The 21,302-nt window shown below is 35.3% G+C and overlaps 1 protein-coding gene across 6 annotated transcripts in view; it reads right to left on the reverse strand.

Annotated features, from left to right (window-relative positions):
* Positions 1 to 1,332: 1,332 nt before the first annotated feature.
* The window catches only part of EPHA7 (EPH receptor A7), a 159,866-nt gene continuing 139,896 nt past the window's right edge, over positions 1,333 to 21,302 (reverse strand). For 2 of the 6 annotated variants that reach the window (XM_072333211.1, XM_072333210.1), the window contains exons 15-17: positions 18,955 to 19,148; positions 17,707 to 17,862; positions 1,333 to 3,893 (exon numbers count right to left, since the gene is read on the reverse strand). In XM_072333211.1, the coding sequence (XP_072189312.1) occupies positions 3,698 to 3,893; positions 17,707 to 17,862; positions 18,955 to 19,148 (546 nt within the window). In that variant the 3' untranslated portion in view covers positions 1,333 to 3,697. Of the gene's footprint in view, positions 3,894 to 15,705; positions 16,550 to 17,706; positions 17,863 to 18,954; positions 19,149 to 21,302 lie in introns of those variants that run through there. The other 4 variants (XM_072333212.1, XM_072333213.1, XM_072333215.1 and 1 more) reach the window with 2 other exon arrangements.

Raw genomic sequence — 21,302 nt, forward strand, 5'->3', positions numbered from 1 at the left:
CCTGGGTTCCGAGGCATCAATTAAAACAAAGGATTTAAACAAAATTACTTTTATTAGTAGTAAAGGGAAATATGATATCTAAGAACTGTCAGATGAGAAAGTTTGATACAAAATGATTTTAAAAAGTTAAATCAGAAGCTGTCTGTAAGGAATTGCAAAATGATTTAACAATTTGGAATGCCAGTGGCAATAAAGTAGTGATGAAATTTGATAAATCACAAAGAAACACACAAGGGAAAAAATAAGTCTAATTATACAAACACAGACAGGGACTCTAAATTCACTATTGCTTGAGAAGAAAAAATCATAAACTGATATTAGACAGCTCTCTGGAAACATCAATTCAAGCACTCAGCATCAAGTAAAAATGTGAAACAAAATATTTGGATGATTAAGGAAGAAACTGTAAACAAAATAGAAAACATATATATATATATATCAATCACCATATAAATACACCATTTTGCTATATCACCGTATAAATACATCATACAATCTTATGTTGAATAATTCATGCAGCCCTGGTCATTCTATTTCTGAAGAAAGAAGGTCAAAACAGAGAGGGAAAGAGACATGAAGAGAAAATAAATTCACCAGATCTAAGACAAATTCAGACTATTAAACATAGTGCAGCACCTGATTTGGGAAGCATTTGAACTGTACATACTGGGTAGGAGAGCCCTGGAGGTGCTTGGAAGTTCATATATGAAGATGTCTATAGTCTGCAGAGAACAGTGGATGACTCCCTATGCTTGCCAGGTACACAGGCCTGCATAGACCTTGGGGTTGAGTTACTGCAGGTACTCTTACTTTATGCAGAACTAAGTATCTTCCTGGGGCAGGTGACAGACAACAATAGGAAAAGATTGGCAGGAAAAGTATAGGCAAGGTTAAAAAAAAAAAAAAAAAAGTGCAGTCAAAATAACCATGCTCTTTCTCTCTCAATATACATTGTAATCTTTTTTTTTTTTTTTTTTTTTCTTTTTCCCCCCAGTCTTTTTCCTACAAGAAAAGTTCCATGTGACTAATGAAATTGCTCATATTGAATCCTTTACAAAATCTTGCATCCAGTTCAGTGTCTGAACTCAGAATATACATTTTCCAGAGACTATGTCACACTTTGCAATTGAAATGATAGGATGTTGGAGTTGGAAGAGTTGGGGGGTGGGGGTAGTTGTTATTCCTTTTTATTTATTTATTTATTTATTTCTCTCTTTTTTTTCTTTTTTGCTATTTTTCTGTTTTGTTTTCTTTTTCTTTTTCTTTTTTTTCCTGCCTGTTCTTTGGGTTTTTGTTTGTTTGTTTGTTTGTTTGTTTTGTCTTTTTAGTAGCAGAAGATAGGAAGATGTCACACAGTAGAATCTTCTTTCAGTGCCAGCCAGTAGGTACACACACTTTCCCTAACTACAATCATGACAGAAGGTAGAATTACACTTGGTAAAATATAATATATATAAATATTCACTATATTTTGATATTGCTTTAATCTTTTATTGCAAAAAGTTGTTTGCAAATATTTAATGTTTTTGTAGAAAATAAGTAAAAATTAAATGTAAAAAAACTTTTATTATGGGGAGATAATATGACACTGCTTTGAAATTGTTTTATTTCAGTGGTACATGGAATTTTATAAAATTTGAGTCACATTTGATTCTAAGAGAGAGGAATTTATGCAGGGTAGATTTTGTAGGCTGACTCAATGGCTAACTTGTTTAAATCTAATATTACTACAGTAATGGTGGAGAGAAATAACTGAGTTGGACATGATTCTTCAAGCACTGCTAGGCATTGTTAACTCTCTGCATGGGTTATGTTATTTAATAGCTGAAATCTCTATGTTAACAGAGTAGGCTTAGTAAAACTCATCACTAAAATGATACCCTGAGATGACAAGAGTTCAGTTAACTTAAGCAAAGTTCAAATTGAATACAATAATAATAATAATAATAATAATAAAAGTAATTGGCAATTGCTGCCGAGAATCCAGTAAGCCACCATTTACCAAAATCTTCAAGCAAATTCTGGGCAAACCAAACCAGTTAAGGATTATTAGCAACATTTCAGCTATGACTTTCTGCAATTGTATTTTTGTCTCCTAAATGAATTTTTTGAATTCTATCTAGAGTCACCAGGATAGTATTAAATGAAGCTGTTGTCTCCACTAGATAATGCTTAAACTATTCCACTGTTAGAAGAGACTAAATCCATGTATTTATTATATTGATAAGGTGTCACAACTACCAAAATATCCAGTGCTGTCTTCTAAAACTTATTTAAAACATAACAAACACAAGTAGTAATTATCTATAGTACCCTAAACATGAACACTTTGAAGTCAGAAGTACCAAGCAAAACGTGTCTATATATATCAAAGTAATAGATTACTCCATTACCTGGAGTAATCTCTCAACTATCATACCATTATATCTGCCACACTATAACTATGTCTAATAACAGTTTAATTGGTTGTAGCAACATGAGGCTTTCCAGTATGCTTTCTGACAAACTTTCCCAGACAAAATGGAAGAGCTGTGATGAGAGTTTAAATGGAGACATATTCTGTGGTAAAACAAAAACAAAAAGTTACTTCCTGTAAGCAGATCTAATTAACAATTCCTAATAAAGTTTGCAATGTGCCGTATCTCTGGGAGACATAGAAAATGGTTTTGCTCTTTGCAACCTACTCAGTAGAGATGTCTGACCACAGAAGCAGAGGAGAAGGAGGTGAGGAAGGGATTAGACTGGCCTCTTTAAAGCTTTCTTATTAGTGAAGGGTAGTTTGAAATATCCAACAGTCTCGAAATGCTGATTTTCCAGTTTACTTCTAAATAATGTCATTTTTTTAAGGGGAAAAAAAAGTCAAATCAGCATAATTAAAATAATTCCCATTGCTAAGATAAAAATTCATGGAAAAAAATTAAATTTCTTTTCAGTGAAAAATTGCCCCTCCTCCCCCCCCCATCTTTTTTATTATTATTATTTTTATTTTTTTTATACTGAAACAGTTATTTTCAGCTTTAGAAGAAACTACTCCAATGTTTTTCTTCCATGTTTATTTTACTGTAAATATTATGATTTCTGCTTCTTTCTGATCTAGCATGAAAGGACATTTCGGAATGTTCTGGACTAGTTAAACTATTCAAATTCTGTTTCTCAACAAGGCCTATTTGTAAGTAGTGGCAAAGACTCCCATTGATTTTTCTGCACGAGAAAAGCTAAAGGATATTTCCTGCCACTTGCATCATCAGTAGAAGTAAATCTGTATCATCCCAGCTTAAACCTCTTCCCAAGTAGTACTTAAAAATATTTGATTTAGCTGCTTCTCCTTCTCCTTTGCTCTTCCATATACATATTTTGTGTATAAGAGGGGAGCTAAAAAGAAGATGGGGAAGCAGGGTTATAAATAGTCTGAGGAGCTTCCAGGGCAGGCTTCCAGGGTAGCTTTGCTGGCTCTTCTCTCCCTAGCAGCATCGCCATGTCCTGCTTCACCTTCCTCCTCATGCTCTTCAGATGTGGTCTTTCATTCTTGGCATTAGTCATAATCCTCAGTTTGTCAGGTGTGTGTTCTGGCCTCTCCCATACACCTCTGTTTACTCTTCCTCCTCTTGCCAGTCTGTTCCTCCCTTCTTCTCCATTCCTTTCCATGCTTCTTTTCTACATTTCCATCCTCTAATCCCAACTACAGTCCTTATGTGCTTTAAAAAAATGCCTCATAGCGTTCACTGTGCCTCCAAACCAATCTCATGATCTTATGGTTATATCTCTTGTTTTGCTTCCCCTTTCTGCTTCCTTTGTCTCCTGCCATTATGTCATTTCTATTCAGGCAGTCATCTCTTCTGGAAAGGGATTTTTCTTGTTCTCTGTTTTGCAAAGCACCTGGCATGTTTTTGATTCTGTCAAACAAATAATAACAACAGATATGAAATTGGCAGTGCAGCAGTATCCTGGTAGAAGGAAGTAATAGAGGCAAATTATACTATCATTGTCATTGCCATGTATACACCGCTACTTGACAGAAAAAAGACTTGTTCACTCACTAACTAAACATCAATAAACCCAAAGATTTCCAAGCAGGTATCACTAACATGAAGAAAATGTATTTGTGCTTCATTTTGTTTCTTAATGACCCAAAAGGTTATATTTGGTAATTTCAGTATTTAAAATAAAGGAGGTAAATGACTACAGTACAGTTTATTGGATGGATGTTTGGGTACTAAATCAGGGACAGGAAGATGTTGATAACTCCTAATAACAGAAAAGCAGGAAAAGAGTGAGATGGGTGTGTTTATTCAATTAAACTTCTGATTAATTAAAAAAGATGCGGTAGGTAACTTCTAGTGTACAAACTAATAAGGCAGAATCTCCTGTAACCTAACTGATACTATCAGAAGCTCCCAGTATTGCTTAAAAGTAAAATATTTTAAACTACTTAGTCACTACATGATACTAGGTACCTCAAGACAATTTTTATGTTATTCTTCTTACCAAAAAAACACCCAGAAAAGCTTGGGAAAAAAAATAAAATAAAAAATGTTTATTTGACTGCTTTTTTTTTTTTTTTTTTTTTTTTTTTTTTTTTTTTTTTTTTTTTTTCCCTTTTCTTTTGTGGCAGATTGGCCATGTTAAATGTGTAAAACAATATAGCTCTTTAGGACTAATGGATAAAAAAATATTATGCATATGGTTAGCAATCTCTTAACTAAATTATTTGAAAATTCCTGAGAGAAAAAGCAATATTTTACAGACTCAAGACAAGCCAATGTAGCACTAATACTAAAGAAAAATAAACGAGTAAAGGAATGTCCCTCTGCCATACCATGCCATACCAACCAATATCCTTACTGCTTCTTCCAAAGTAGTGTATGTTTTTCTGTCACAAGCATTAGATTATTTAACGTGAAAATCAAAGGGAAGGTACTTATTCAAGACAAGAACATTATTAATACATTGTAACATGCAATATGCTTCTGTCACCAGACTGGACAAAATGGGAGCAGATGTTTTATGGAGACAATCTGACAATATTAACGGCCATAATGTCTGAGCTTTTGCAAACAAAAACAAAAAAACAAGCAAACAAACAAACAAAAAAACAGCTACAGGAAGCAATTTGATTAGGTTTTTAGGTTTTTAGGTTTTTTTGTTTTGTTTTGTTTTTTGTTGTTTTTTTTTTTTTACACCTGCCCTGTGAAAGCCCAGTAATGCAAAGAATGTGTGAGGAAAGAATGCAGCAAAAAAGAACTTGGAGATATGGAGATAAATCTCCTTCAAAAAGAAGAGGGTTTTTTTTTTGCTTTTTTTTGTTTTTTTCTTTTTTTTTTTCTTTTTGACTACATTTCTTTGTACTATTTAGAAGGCAAGTAAGTCTTTGAATTATTAAAAATGATTGATGTAAATTTATTCAAAGTTTAAGGCAACTAGTAGTCACAAATAACACTTAGATACATAGGTATTTAAAAACTCAGGTCATATTTTCATTGGCAGTGTATCTACTGATATATTTTTATTATTATTATTATTATTATTATTATTTAATCAGCATCACTGGATAATTTATGTATACCCTGTACTTCCTGGCTTTACTTTGGCCTGCACCTGGCTGTCATTGCAAAGTGCTACTTTATGTAGAACAGAGCCCAAGTGCAAGCTAACAAGGATGAAGAATGAAACTTCAACAAATGGGACTTGAGGATCCCTGTGTGACATGTAATAAATCAGTTTGTTTTTTTCTTTACATCTTTACAACCAAGCTATTCATCTTCACTGTACTAAACTTCTAGCTGTCTTCATGCCCAATATCATTCCAGGCTTATTTCCCTCAGAAGAAATAGAAATCAAAGATGGAAATTCAGGAAAATAAAGGCCAAAGACCATGGCTAAACTAGCTGATAGGGGCTTCAGTTCTTTGCTTTGGCAGCTTTATGGTCAGATTTAGTATTCATTTATCTGGGTTCTGATGCCTTCCATGACCATCCTTGTATTCATTAATGAGCCAAACCAACATATGCATGCATCAGTTTCTACTTGAACCCTAGCTCCAAAGGAAGGAAATCCTATGCAAACTTGTACTTGGCACACTTAGGAGGATATTGGGTATGCCAACATGCATTCCAGTAGCAAATCTGCAAGTATCCTGAAGAAGCAAGTTCTGAGATTCATAGGCTCAACCCTTCTCTGAAAGTGCATGCTTAAATTCATCCTTTCAGCAGAAAATATGTTAAATAAGGGATCAAAGATATTATATATATTTTGTCTAAAAACTGAGAAAAAGTAGAAGAGTCACTGTGGCACTTGCAGACCAAGATATTAGCTCTCTGGGACATGGCAGGTTGATCAAACTCTTTCATGAATGAACTCCAATTTCCTTAGAACATAAGGCTTCTTGTTCCCAGAGAAGCAAACTAAACACCAATTTCAGAGTAAGACAGAGTGGACTTCTGAATGGGAAAAGTGTTTCAGGAAGGGAAGAGACTGTACAGTGCAGGAAAGAATTTCGGAGGTAATGTCCTGTCTGTGGAGCATCTTGCCCTGCCAAATCAACCTTTTCTGAGGTTGCAGCTGCAGCTCCAGGTGTTCAGCTATATGTGCTTGTCTATAGAGACTCACCCTTTCCACACGTTGCCTTTTTCATATCTTCCTGCAGCCCAAAGCTGTAGGATCAGTCTTATGCTTACTGTGCATTTTTCACCCCAAAACTATGTAAAATTTCACTGAGTCCTCAGAATAAGAGTAGGCCATTCCTCAAATCACAAAAATTAGCGAGCCTTCCTAGAAACAGAGGTAAAAGGATGCCAGAGAAGTGTTAACATCTCTACCTATGTACCCTGAACTGTGCTTAGCTACAATTCAGCTGTCAGTGAGCTTAAGGGAAGTCTATTATGGTATTCTGACTTTTACGATAGACAAGGAGAGAAAGTGAATTCAGTAGAAGCTATACATGATATATAATAGATATGTCCATACATTCACGAAATGGCTTCTCCCACTTTACATCATATTCATCTGCTCACTAGAACTAGGATAACAGAGACTTCAACCATCAAAAGGCCTTGAATAGGAAAACAGCATCAACATGATAAACTTATGATTTAAGCTTTACCAACTATAACATTCTATTTTGCAAAAGTATGCTGCAAAGGCTCAGTGACACATGCAAATGATAGCTGTATGGTTTTTGTTCTTCTGATATCTCAAGTGATGCACTGTTAATTTAGACTTGATAATTCAACCTATAATATCATGAAGCAACTCATAAAAGCATAATGAAATATGTAATATCCATTCTACTAGAGTTTTTAATTTAAGTAACTCGACAATATCAGATGCTAAATAAGGAAATCAGGTTTATACAGTCCTACTTAAGTATACATGTATAAAAATGGTGTTAGCTGCTTTGAAGACTGACTTTAAAAGTATTCTTTTTTTTCCCTATTATTGTTAAGCAACACTGAAAACAGGTAATATTTCTAGGGAATACTTTCAAATTAGAAATGTAATTTTAGTATAATGATGATTTTTCTTTTTTAACAAATAATTTAAAAGTAGATAGCACAGATAAAGTGTAAGTTCTCTTATCACTTTCCATGTGACTGTCATTAGTTCATAAAGATGTAAGTTTTTCTTCCACTGTCCTGAAACAGTCCTCTCACCACATATTTTGGTTTGTGCCATTCAACACTCCCCACACTTAGACTGTCCTGTCAGTGGGAAGATGTGTATATTATTTTGAACATACTCCATTATCTCACACAATGGATGTTACTGAGCAGCTTACTTATCAGCCTAGCTGATTCACCTCTTCCGTATCCCTCTCCCCACTCCCATGTACACACGCTGACTTTTGTTCTGACCAGAACTACTAAATTCTGCACCTAGAACGTGGTAATCATCTCCTTCCTTGATTTTTGTTCATAAAAGAGATGTAGGAAGCTTTCCAGCAGTACCCAACATGTGCACAGCTGGTGGCTGTTTTAAAGAGGAAGAGAACAAAAGAGAAGGGTACAGAGCACCTGCATGCTCAGTCCCAGTAAATTGTGTAATAACATTTATAATCACTGGGGTTTGAAATGTTCAACCCTCACTACCCACTTCTTCTTATCCTCCAGTGAAGTGTGGCTACTGCTAGTTAATGACTCATGCCAGCTGGGGAGAGTTGGAAGTGGAGCATACTTCAAAATTGGTTTCCCTTCTCATGGCTACAGAAACACTCCTCAAAAATGAGAGGCATCTCCTCACAAAGTAACTAGCATGGAAGCCTGGAAAGGGGCTTTGGTGATGCTCAATAACTATCACAAGTAAGTTACTATTTTGAAGTCTGGAGAATAGAACCCCATGCTTAGCAAAGAATTTGATGAATTGAAAGCAATGGAAGACTGAGATTTGCAACACACTATCTGGGGTAGTTTTTGCCAGCAAGTAGGAAGAACCAGAAAGGATTTATTTTTGCACAAGTTTAGGTAACTTAGGCATTGAAATAATTATTTCTCTTGTAAAGAGTATTACAAAGAAATGCTAGGCAGCTTTCTGCTTTACTTCTTTTCCTCCACACCCCTACCCTTAGCAGTGCATTCTTTATCCTCAGATAAAGTGCATTCTTTATCCTCAGAATAGCAAAGAATCAGTTGGCCATAAAACTGAGACCCAACAGTGTCTTGTTAGGAATCTATTTCAATGCCTTGCCAACCCTGCTTCTTCCTGCAGGCAAATGATGCAGATTTGAACCTAGTGCAGACAAAATGAAGACATTTTCATTTTGTTTAGGTTAATATAAGAAAGGTATTCAATTAAGAGGGACAGTAGTGAGTCCAGGGATGAGATAGACTGAGGTATCCTGGAAGAGAAATAGAAGTATTGCCCAAATCAGCTGCAGGTTTTCTCAGCCTCTCTCTTTCCACCCAAGTAGCCCTTTCACCTCACCCAATCTTGTCTCAACTCATCTTACTCTTCTACTGACTCAATATGGGAGCATCACTGCTGCCAAGATCAAACTAGATAATAAGATTAACAGAGACCATCTCCTACCCAGGATAATCCATACTTCAGTAGCTAGCATATTTTATGAGGTATAAACACTATACACACACAGACTATCCAGTATTATGATAGACCCACCTCTTACTGAACGAGAACCTAGTCACCATCTAAAGAACATGAAATAGCCTTCAGGAAGTATCTGGATTACTTTTCTAAGTTTATTGCTGTCAAATCAGATTTCTCACACTTTATTAGGTTGAATCTTAGTGGAAGAATAGAGTTAATTTAAAACTATGACTGAAAAAAACATGCTGGAGAGAAGTAATCTGAGATTGCTTCAGTCATATTCTCAAGCTGTACATACGCAATGTATGTGTGTACATTTTTGGCATAAGTTCTTCGGTCCCTGAGGAAAAGAAATTGAAATGTTTTTGAGCAGATATCTTATAAATGGACATGTAGCCCTTAAGTAAGCCAGTGGAAGCTGGCGTAGTGAAACAGGTTGAATGACGGTCAAGAAATTGCCTGAGTAATGTAATAGATCAACATAGCTACATTTTGTCTGAAATTTTTCAGTCTAGCCTCTTTTCAAGCCAATTTTGAATGCCATATTAAAAAAAAAAAAAAGTAAAAAAGAAAAAAAAAAAAGTGTGCTTTTTCCTTTTACTGAGACTTCATTTTTGCAGCAGGAAGATTGTTTCTTAATCTGCAAGACAAACATGAGTATTTTATGGTAATTCTAAGGAAATAGTCAGAAAACAATTGATGTTGCACACAACCAACTCAACCAACTTAACTGATTCTTCAGTGCTGCCCTACCCCCCTCCTCCCCCCTCGCCCCCCCCCTCCCTCTTTCTTCTTTCTTTCTTTATTTTTCTTTTTGCAAAAAAGCAGAAAGTTTTAGTTATGGACTTGGGACTGTGTATTTTCTGGTTTGTAACTAATGTGGAATAGTTCAGAGTCCAGGAAATCTAATATCACTATCATACATAAAACTTCGAGTTCAATGTTTGAGTGCATTTTCCAGTACTAGCCTTATTATGATTCATCAGGTGAACTCTGAGATGTAGTTTTTCATTACTGGTAATTATTATTAGCAGCATAGTTCTACAGCTGGTTACTTGATTCAATTAAATACAGAAACCTTGGTCGATAGATGAATAGTTTTTCTATTCTTGATTTTGCTCCTCTGGCACTAGGAATTATGTCTTGTTTTATCCTAGATTCATTTGTATGGCTACATGATTTTTGCTTGGTTGTATATCATCTTTTTTCATAGGTTATCAAGGTGTCAACTGTTTTTTGACTTGTGGTTCTTTTCTGGTCACTAATTTGACATTCAGTGCATCCAATTTGTATAGCATGAGTTCAAAAACCTGTTATCACTACACTATATTTAAAGAAGACTATACTAAAACCTTCTGAGAGCAAATATCATCAGAGTTTATTTTATTTTCAGGCCTTTAATGTAAAATTCTCCTTTCACGTCTCCTTCAAGTCTGCTTGAATGAGCTGCATATTACCAGTTGCTCTCCCATCTGCCTCAGTTTAGTCTCTGACAAATTCCAATCTGGCCTGAGGAAAAATCAGAGTACTGAAACCATTACACACTAGATTATTACATATATTTTAATATCAGCATCTCTCTACTTAAATAAAAACCTCAAGATTCTATAACTTCACTGCCAGCAGTGTTTTTGCAGAGCCTTATGACTTAGACATGTGAACAGCTTCACACTCCTGTTTTCAGTCCCTTTCCTCTTTAACCTTTAACCTTCCATCATGTCAGTAGACATAACCTACATAGTGTCTACAGCATATAAACTCAATTTGATCCTTTTCACTTTCAAACTGCCTGACCCTTGCCCATCCTAAACGTTCACACAGAATTTCACCAAAATTTTGTGCCTCAGCCTGTCTCAACAGGATTTACTCTGATGTATACATTAATTATTCTAACTTTAGTATCTTGCAAAAGCTAATCCAGAGAAAAAAAAAAATCCCACAAATACAGCTTGTATTCTGTCACTACTCTTTTGTCAGAATATTGCAGATTTTATGTGTATGATGTGAACTAATATATTTTTTAAAACACTGCATGAAACGTGTTACAAAATTGGCGAACATAGTCTTACTTTGGGTTTCACAGATCACTTGTTGATTTTTTTTATTACTTTTTGTGTTGTTTTTTTTTTTTTTTTTTAACCCCAAAAACCTTTGTATGCCCCCCACCTTGTCTTTTTTGCAGGAAATCTGTTGTCTGTTGTACTTTTTTATTGTTTTTTTTTTTTTTTTTTTTTATTTTTTTTTTTTTTCCCCCTTAGTAAATAGAAGGCCATGCAAATAAAGAACTTTACGAGGTTTAAAAGTAATTGTTGGCTAAGTTGGACTGCCCTTAAGGGGACAGCAGAGAAAATACTGGTCACTGCCCAGAATTTCTTGTTTTACTGGAAATTAGTTTGATGACAACACTTTTGAGTAGTTGTTTGGATCCCAAATCTATCATCTGGAAATCTGTTCTAAATTAGTGAGTTATGACACACTGTTGCCCAGAGAAGCTGTAGATCCCTCATCCCTAGAGGCATTCAAGGACAGGTTGAATGGGCAACCTGATCTGGTGGAGGGCAGCCCTGCCTATGGCAGGGGGGTTGGAACTCAATGATCTTTGATGGCCCTTGCAACTCAAGCCATTCCATGATTCTCTGAAAATTCCCTTATTTCTACATATTAGTTAAGTCATACAGTACACATCTAAACAGTCCTGAATATGCATAATTGCCATTGTGCTACTAGCTCAGCAAATCACAGAAACATCTGAATAGCCCTCTAGTACTATTGCCAGTATTACTGTTACACAAGAACTTCTATTCTACCTGGCTTTATCATTCTGCCTGGGAACTTCTACAAACATAAAAAAAGATTGTCCAGAAAAATCCCTGAAACACAACAGCAAACAAATAAACATAAATAAATAAATAAATAAATAAAACCCCATCATCATAAAACGAACACTTAACAAGTTATGAGCGTATAAATTTCCAATTGTATGTAGGGAAACAACGAATCAAGGATATAAATGGTAGCTCCAATACATCACATATATATATTTTTAAGGGTAGAATGACCCCTTTTTGTCTGAGTTGGCATTTACTTCCCCCACACAGCCAGTGGACTGTCTCATGCTATTACTTGGCCACAAAGTGCCAGATGAACCTGTCCATGTATTAGGGAGTCTCAGCATCACTTGGCATTATGACTGTAGTGACACAAACACCGTATTGTAGAAGTAACTTGAAAGTTGCAGAATTTAAATCATTCTCAAAATTGCTATGCATAAATTATTTAGAAAGTTAAGGAGAAATTATTATCAGTTTTTATTTCAACTACTAACCAATAAATGTAAAAAAAATACCAACAACAGAATAAAAATAGACCCCTTCATCCCCCACATTAAAGCAATAGTTTTTGTAACATTCAAAACAGTGGAAACTATTTACCGCATATTATTATTAGTGAAGAAAAGCAAATTTAATTTAAAATAATTCTTTGAAACTCCCTCAGTGGATGCTAGATGACTCCAGCTTAAACAAATATTAAAAACTCATTTTAAATGGAGAAAAATACAGACAGAGCTCAATTATTGAGATATAAAGGGAAACATTCAATTTTAGACACATTTAAGCATCTTTGCCTCCTGGAGATTTTTACATGACATTTTTTTTAGATAACATGGTTTTGCAAACAGCAACTATCATATCTGATCACATAACCTCTAGACTGAAGCAGAATGCCAGCAAATATTTCTCATTATTTAAAGTCTTAAATAACTGTAATTTACTAGGCAGGTCTTCCTAAGAACAATCACAAAATAAATCAAGAATTAATACCCATATACAAAAAGCATTTAGATGACCTGTTACAAATCTCTGAAAAAAAAAATAAAATAAAAAAAAACAACCATAAAAACAACAAACTCTCTCTTTGACAAAGCCCAGTTTAAATACATTCTGGGACATACTAGTAGTAGAGGAGCTGCCTTTCAAAAACACTCAGATTCTAGGGGACACTCTGTAGCAGCTGAGAAGACACAGGGTAAGAATCACCTGATTTTAAATATCTAGACATTAGATGCCTAAACTAAGCTAATCATCTGGATTCCCTCTGGAGGTATTGGAGATAAGCATTTCCAGAAGAAGATTCATCCTGCTTGTCTTAGGCATCTTTCTTTTAGATGCTTACAGATGGATAAAGTCAAGGATATCACCCTCACTGGCAGCCTGATATTGTCCTCTTTAGCAATGCACAATACCATAGTTCAGTGGAATTAAGACAGAACTGAGCTCAGTTTTGTTTCATCATTTAGCCTTTACTTCTCCCTCCAAATTTTTTTTTCAGTTCTCATGAACACAAACTGTCTCTGGCACTTTGCTTTTCTTATACTGGACTATGTTTTCATGAAACCTGGGGAACTGAGATCAACATCAATATATATTGCTGCTCTACCAGTTTAAGTCCTTTAACATGCATGTGCTCTAAACTGCAATAACGTTCCAAACAGATAGATAGGATAGGAATATTGGTATTGATTGTGCTTTCTCGGTCTACTCTACCACTTTCAAATGTGTAAAAAACTGTGGCAACTTTAAGGCAGTCAAGGTATATAGATGAATGATAAAATATAGTTATTATTCAAAGTAGATGGCTTAAATCAAACAAGGAAAAATCAGGAAGAAATAACATTAGGGCCCTCACTTTTATGTGTGTGAGTCTACACATATTTTGAGGCCTCTGTGTTTCAGAACATTGAACAGGTTCTCAGGGTGAAGACTGGCCTCAACTTTCTTTCATTTAGGGTTTGGGGGTTCTCAGCAATATCAGCATTGCTGCATCACACCTGGAAACACCAAGCCCTTAGAAACATTAGCCAAGGTTTGTAAGGAAGCAGGTGTTGGAACTTAAGACTCCTAAATTTACAGTTAGGTGCCTAAAGCAGCAGCAAAACTGACAAGCACCCTGTGCAGTTGCCCACAGATGCTCACCCCAGTAGTGAGGCACTTAGCATTAGTTATAACACAAAACAAATGTTTATTAATAATGAGTGTTCCAATGGCAAGTGGAAGTGTCTTGGCCAAGTGGTTGCGTGCACTACTTTCAATGTTGGGCATGCAGTCTACTCTGCATCCTAATTCTATACCATTTTTAGAAAATTAATTGTAATAGTTTAAAAAAAAAAAAAAAAAAAATCTTGATCTGCACACATGAAAATAACTCAGTTTCTACTGAATGACAATCTAATATGAAATAAGAATATTCACTTTTTTTTTCCTACTCTGCCCAAATCCAGGCAATAAATTAGGCTTCTCAGCATGACTGTAAAGTGCTGTGAATTGTATAAACAATCATATATGGACACTGAAAAATAACCCTTATGCACATTGCATTATAGTTCCAAAAATATATTTACAGTCTATTACAAAGATTACAAATGGAAGTGTCTACGTAACGGGATTATTCTAATTAAAAGCTTTTTTACAGATTTTCTTCAACAAAGGCGAGGGGACAAAACTGGTGTAACCAAACTGATTTTTCTAATGAGACAAATAAATAAAATGACAAATATAACTGTACAGTGGTCTAAAAGGGGGTTCAAAAAAAAAAGGATGAAAAAATGATGTATTTAAGTTTTTGATAACTATCTTTGGTCCTAAATGTGGGAAAACACATTATGTAGCACTGAATATACACGTTTGTGATGCTCTGCAAGTAAAATAGAAAAATATAGTGCATTTTCAATGTATCCAGAGCTCACTACACATAAATGTGTATATAAAACAAGACAGTATAAATAAAATTTACAAGTTTTACAAAGGAAAATTTACAGGGTTGTTCATTTCTTTTTATTTTTTTTGTGTGGATGCCCACATTATCAAACAAGACCAATTTATGACTGATCCCTGGGATCTTTCTCTATCAAAATCAATAGAAGCAGCCCAATTCTCTTTGGAAGTACAGCATTTCACTGTTGGGGTAGTTCACAATTTTCAGAATTTTGTAAAGCATTTCTCTCTGTTTCATATATGATCCCTCCATATCTGTGAAGACACAGTTTGTTATTGCTTATGGTTAATCAAACACAAAACGTATGTAAGTAAATGGTGTAAGAAGATATTCCATTGAGCAAATACTCTTTTATCTGTGCTCCTGATGATGACTGCTGTGCCTGTGTGAGTACAGACACAAATATTTGATCAGAGCTGTAGAACCTTGTAAAAAACCTGAAAATTCAGAACTGCCCCTTGCCTCATGCTCTATGTTTCTCATATAAAATCTATGTCCTTACTCTCACAGCTGGACTGCATTCAACTTAAATTCATATAAAATATATGCCAGCTATTTATTTTAGATTTGCTAATGCAAAATATTGAAAAAAAAAAGCGATGTGCTCAGATTAAATGGTTTAGGTAACACTGGAGAACTGCACCTATGTTCTGAGACACTCCTACAATCACTTGTCCATTCAACGTAGTGCCTCAGCAGGTTTGCAGCTATAGATCTACATCTTAGAATATATCTCACTTTATTCCATTAAAATCATCTTGCAAACAATTTGCTAAAAGTGCCTAGAACTACATAGGGGTCATTATTGCTTTTCTTTCTTTCTTTCTTTTTTTTTTTTTTTTTTTTTTTTTTTTTTTTTTTTTTTTTTTTTTTTTTTGTCTTTTATTTTCTTTTAAAAGATAGTATATGTGTAACCTTAAAAAATTCTTTAAAAAATATCAGAGCTCTTGGCAACTTGCATTATCCTGACTCCCTGCCAATTAGCTAGTCATGTCAATACGGTGCTGATTTAACAAAAGTAAATGGCACGAAAGGATACCAAAGTTGGGACAGATATACATTGCTTGGTCATGCTTCTTAAATCTCTAGGAACTCAAATAATCCTTCAGAGGTACCCAGTGTAGTAATGTGTCATAGAATTAGCACTAAAAAGGTCCAAAGATATAAACATCATACTAAAAGAAAGTCCTTATGAAGAATAAACACAAATGATTAAAAAAAGATTCAGAAATCACAGATTTAAGGAAAATATTTTGTTGAATTCAACAATAATATCATGACTTTATCTGACAAATATATTCTTTTTTAAATTTTTATGTACATTTAAAAAGTCTGTTAGATAAAAAGGAGGTTAGAGAGCTCAAGGTGTTTATATGTTTATTCAGGTAGTACTTTGTTTATTGTCACTGCTGTTTTCCTTGCCACCACTGGTGGATCCTAATTCCCTTTTCATAAATTCTGGTGGCACTTAGGAGTTCAAGTCTGTAGGTGCTTCTTGTAGCTCTTCTATTCACTGCAGGAAGGACCCAGGAAATCAAGTGTCTTCTAGTAGCACTTCATATATACTGAAGGCCAGTGCTGTTCTCTCAGTCTGTCACCTCCCTCATAAGGGAGAAATGTCTATCACACTTGGATGCCAGTGCCGTGTAAATGTAGCATTTGTGCTCTCATAGTCTGAATGCTGCTCATGATTTTCTTTTGATGACCAACCAACGTGATCCCTAAACTCATCACATCCCTGGAGAAGACAAATGCGTACATTGTTAATTTTTCAACTTAGACTGCTACTGTATGGTAATCAATTGTGAGTTAAAGCTACATAGTGGTCTGGGCTACAGGTTTCTAATGTTGAAGCTATATTGAAACCTCAGCTCAGTACTGCAAAGTCCATATAGATCATCAGTGAGGAATGTAATTGCATGGCATGTGTCATGTAATTACACTGCCTTGTGTCTCCACATCTGAGAATGAGGTTTTGCACTATGATGATCACTTATTACCCTTCTAAGGACACCCAAAGAAGAGACACTTCTCTCGTAAAATACTTTGGGAGGCTTTCAAGATAGAAGTTATATATAAATACAAGATTTGGGAAGTCACATTTTGCTTCCTGAAGAGATGTTTAGTGAAAACCTTTGCATACTTATCCATACCCATTGTGCAAATGAAAAAGGATCAGCTGTTTCAATTCCAACACTAGTAGTGCTACTAATCCACTATCTTTTGGGCTCTGGTGGCAGTTCTCAGGATATAGGCTAAGGCCCCTAGCAATACCAGGTAGACAAGAGTGGAGCGGGAAGCTTGAGAATATTGTTTCAAACTTGTCTAGAAAAATGTTGCTCTGAATAGGCATTGCAAGTGATTGGGTAATACCAGAATAAGAACATTGTTTTCAGTGTGCCAAGAACTGTTTAAGACAGCAGTGCCAGTACTGCCCATGCATGCCTTCAGAAAACTGTTTTGCTTCTACAGTCTTTTATCCTAAGGCAAAGTATTTTCCTGAAGGACACAGACAGCCTCTGGCTAATTAGAAGAAAGATCCACATCTTCCTAGTACAGATCTGGAAAAATGTACCAATTAGACAGAGAAAATAAAGGCAGTTATTTTCCTATACATCCATACTTTAAAACGGGCCAAATTCTACCTCAAATTCTAGCCTGGTTATTATTTCAGTTAGTCTCAAAAATGGGGAAAAAAGTGATGCCACACATAGGTAGGAGGGTATTTGCCCTTTCATGGGATGCTCTAATGCAACATCATGAGCTGCTAAACCTTCTGGCTTAACCCCAAGTACCATGTTTGTACTCAGGATGAAGTTTTCGAGTTGAACATCATGTATTATTTTACCTAGAAGTTCCCTAAATGCAAGTTAAACATGCCCAGTACTAACTTACTCAATAGTCATCCTGGCAACTGATTCAAGAGAGTTGTAGCCTGCTGCTGTGAAATTATCCTTATATCTTTCCATCTTAATAGCTTGTAACCATTCGCCTACGGAGCAGAAAGTAGTAAAATCGGGAGTGTTCTGGTCCAGAAGAGGGCTAATTGGTCTATGGAGAAGGAAAAAGGAAAGTAAGTTGTTTCCAAAGAGAGTAAAACATCAGGGAGTATTTAGCAAGGTGAGAGTCAAATAAGTTTGGGGTATTCAAAATTTCAAGAGTAAAAAGTAATAGGCCTTTATAAACAGGTTAGATTATTCTGTGAATAGCTCTGACTACACTGTAGTTCACAGTATGTATTTCCTAACTTATTCATTTAAAAGATGAAAGGTCAGAATGAGCAACAACAGCCTAATGGACTATTTTTATCAACACTATATCAGCCTAGCATGACAGCAGTTGTAACTGAAGTTGCTGAGTAAAGTAAAGATACTATTTTTAAAGCATCTTAGAGAATGTAGCAGTAACTATTCCCATTATTCAACTGGATGAGACAAAACAAAGACAGGCAAAGAACAGAGACACAAAGTAAGTTGCTTAAGGTCACAGAGCAAATCAGTCAGTAGAAGAACTGGGAACGGAACATAGGCAAGCTGATTCCCTAGTGCACTGATCTAGCTTGTGCATCAAAAGATTACCATGATTAAATAAATCACCTGAATTTTATGAGGGAGTTATTAAAAGCTACATCATGAAGTACAATGAGATGCAATCACTGAAAGGAAACAAAGCCAGAATACAAAAGGTAAAATCCTCAAGTGTAGCAAGTCAAAGTACTTTGGCCAAATAAAAAGTATTAATTTCTACTGTATGAGTTCCTACTAGGCAAGGGATGCATCATATGAAATTACAATAGATGATGATCCTTGCCATCAAGACTCCACAGTTTCAAGAAACAAGGAAAACAAAGATTGCTGGTAGTGGAAAGAGTGATGAGCAGACAGCAGTTTAGTGAGAAGTGTGTTAGTTCCACAATATTCACTTTCTTTATTTTGGTTATTTTTTATGAAAAGTCCCTTTTGGATTGGTTCAGTGTAGTACAAAAGGAAGGTGAATAAGGGATGGGAAGAACAGGGAACAGAAGAAAGGAAGAACTGAGAGACACATGGAGCAAGTATGAACTGAAACCAGTCACCAACCAGAACATCCAGAACCCAGCCATGCACACCATCATATACGAGCACTCACTAAAGCTTTTCTTACCTGCTACAAGTTCCCAGAGGGGTTTTCAAGCTGTTTGGATTCCTAATCATTTTGTCCAGAATACCAACTATCTGCTCAAACTTTGGCCTTTCACCACGTTCTTTCTGCCAGCAGTCTAGCATCAGCTGGTGCAGTCCTGCTGGGCAATCCATGGGTGCTGGCAAACGATAGCCTTCTTCGATTGCTTTTATAACCTAGTAGCCAAGATAATTAGTCATTTTTCATTACAGGATACTTAAGAAATATATTTTTGCCACCTTGTTCCAGAAATGCACAATAGTAATGATGATAATAACAATAATAATAAATCCATAAACTAAAATTTGCCATCAGCATTGCAAAAATATGAAACTTTTGTTTTGACACTAGCCTTCATGTTTTCAAATAGTTCCATGATTTTATCTTTGTGCTTAATAAAAATATTGTTCTGTATGTGGAGAACATAGCTCTATTACCTAGTCAAGCGAGCAGTGGGGAGCAACAATTAAATTAACTAAGGGAGTGATAGATAGATTGATAAATGGAGTTATTTCAGAAAGCATTATTACTTGCCCCAAGGCCTTTATGAGTGTGTGGTAGAAGCAACCGACTTGTAAGTGGATAGGGATCTGTGCATACACACAAGAAATATAAAAAGCCTTAAAACACAATAAAAGGATCCAAGAAAAATGCTAAGCAGATAGGAATTGTTAGGAAAAAAAGAGTTGTATTCTATTTCTAGCCATGTTAGCTTACAGATAAAATAGCAAAAAATGTGTCACATGGGTGAAGAAGAATGGTATTTTAATATATCACCTTAACAGTAAGTTAGAAGTAATAAGACAACTGCCATTGATGATATAATAAGAAGATCACAAACATCTGAACCAAGAATTACATTTACTTATCAACTTCCATCACAAAGTTTATTTGTATTTAAGTGAGAAAGCAAAATGGTTAAGTAAAATCAGAGAAAAACTGTCGTAAACCTTGAGGGCAGGGTAAGAAAGCACATCAGGAGGCAATGCAGATAACAAAAGCTTGTGAAAAAGGTCTAAAACGTTGTTCATGGGGGATTTCAAGTATACTGACATTGACTGACATAGCAGTATTAGAATTGCTAAGGAAGGGTGCTTGTTCCTGAAGGGTAGCGCATAGGACTGTGCTCTCCCTCGACTTTCACAGAAAGCAAGATCAGAAGCTGTTCTGGTGTTAGTCCTAAGAAACAGATCTAGTATGATAAATGAAGTTGGTGAATATCTAGGGTTTAGAGAAAATAATAACCTCAGATATAAAACATTCCATAGGTTGTGTGAGAAAATACAAAAGCAGTGGACTGCAAAGTAGACAGAACTGCAAAGAATACAAAATGACCTTCAAAAAATCTGGCTAAAATCCATGATTCTATCAAAACCCTTTATGCAGAAATGAAGTTTTGTGAAAAGAGGAGGTATAATCCACAGACATTTACTCACTGACAAGCTTGTGTCACAGGATGCCCTTCTGACCTCAGAGAGGTTGCCTCCTCTCCCTGGGCCTCAGTATTCTATCTGTACATTTAGAATGACAATACTGTCCTACATCTCAAAAATGACTGAGAAATATTCAGTTCCTGCAGTAACATCCACACCTTGAAGAATGAGTGTGGTGACCTCTTAGTAACAGTGAAGTTACCTGTCAGACAGCATGGCAAGAGAAGATTTCTGCAGGAGAAGAACACAGAATTTGCAAGAACAATACTATAAATATAAACCCAAACCATTAAAAATAAAATGCAAGATCTTTTGCAACAGAATTTAGAGGAAAACTAAAAGAACAGCTCTTCACAATCAAGAGTAGCAGTTAAAAAAAAAAAAAAAAAAAAAAAAAAAAAGTTAAAAATAAGCTAAGGTGTGTACAGGAAAACTGGCATGCTATGAGAAGTAAATCAGAAATCTCTATGAAAAGCTCTTCTAAAAGACAAAAGATAGTACGTATGACTTATTGAAACTGAAGCAGTTATCTAAGAGGTCAGCATGGAGAAACAACCAGTGAAAAAGCATATAATTCCCACAGCAAAACCAACACCCAACTGTTCAAGGAACTTTGAAATAACAACCAGCTTCATGAACAGATGGTGAATTCATGAACGCAGTTTTTCCATGTTCACTATAGTCTCAAAAGAAACTAGAGAAAGATAGGAATCAAGGTGATGATATATTTAAAAGGCTGTAGAATCAGCCTCTTTCATGTGTATCCTGAGCAAAATGGACACGAAGCATGAAACTTGGGAGATATAAATGAATAAGTTATCTCCGGAATAGCTGGAAACACTGAAAACGCTGTAAAAAGATTCAAAAATATTAATAAATGGAGTATGTTTATTTTTG

This window comes from Excalfactoria chinensis, chromosome 3, assembly GCF_039878825.1.
Source record: "Excalfactoria chinensis isolate bCotChi1 chromosome 3, bCotChi1.hap2, whole genome shotgun sequence".
NCBI lineage: Eukaryota > Metazoa > Chordata > Aves > Galliformes > Phasianidae > Excalfactoria > Excalfactoria chinensis.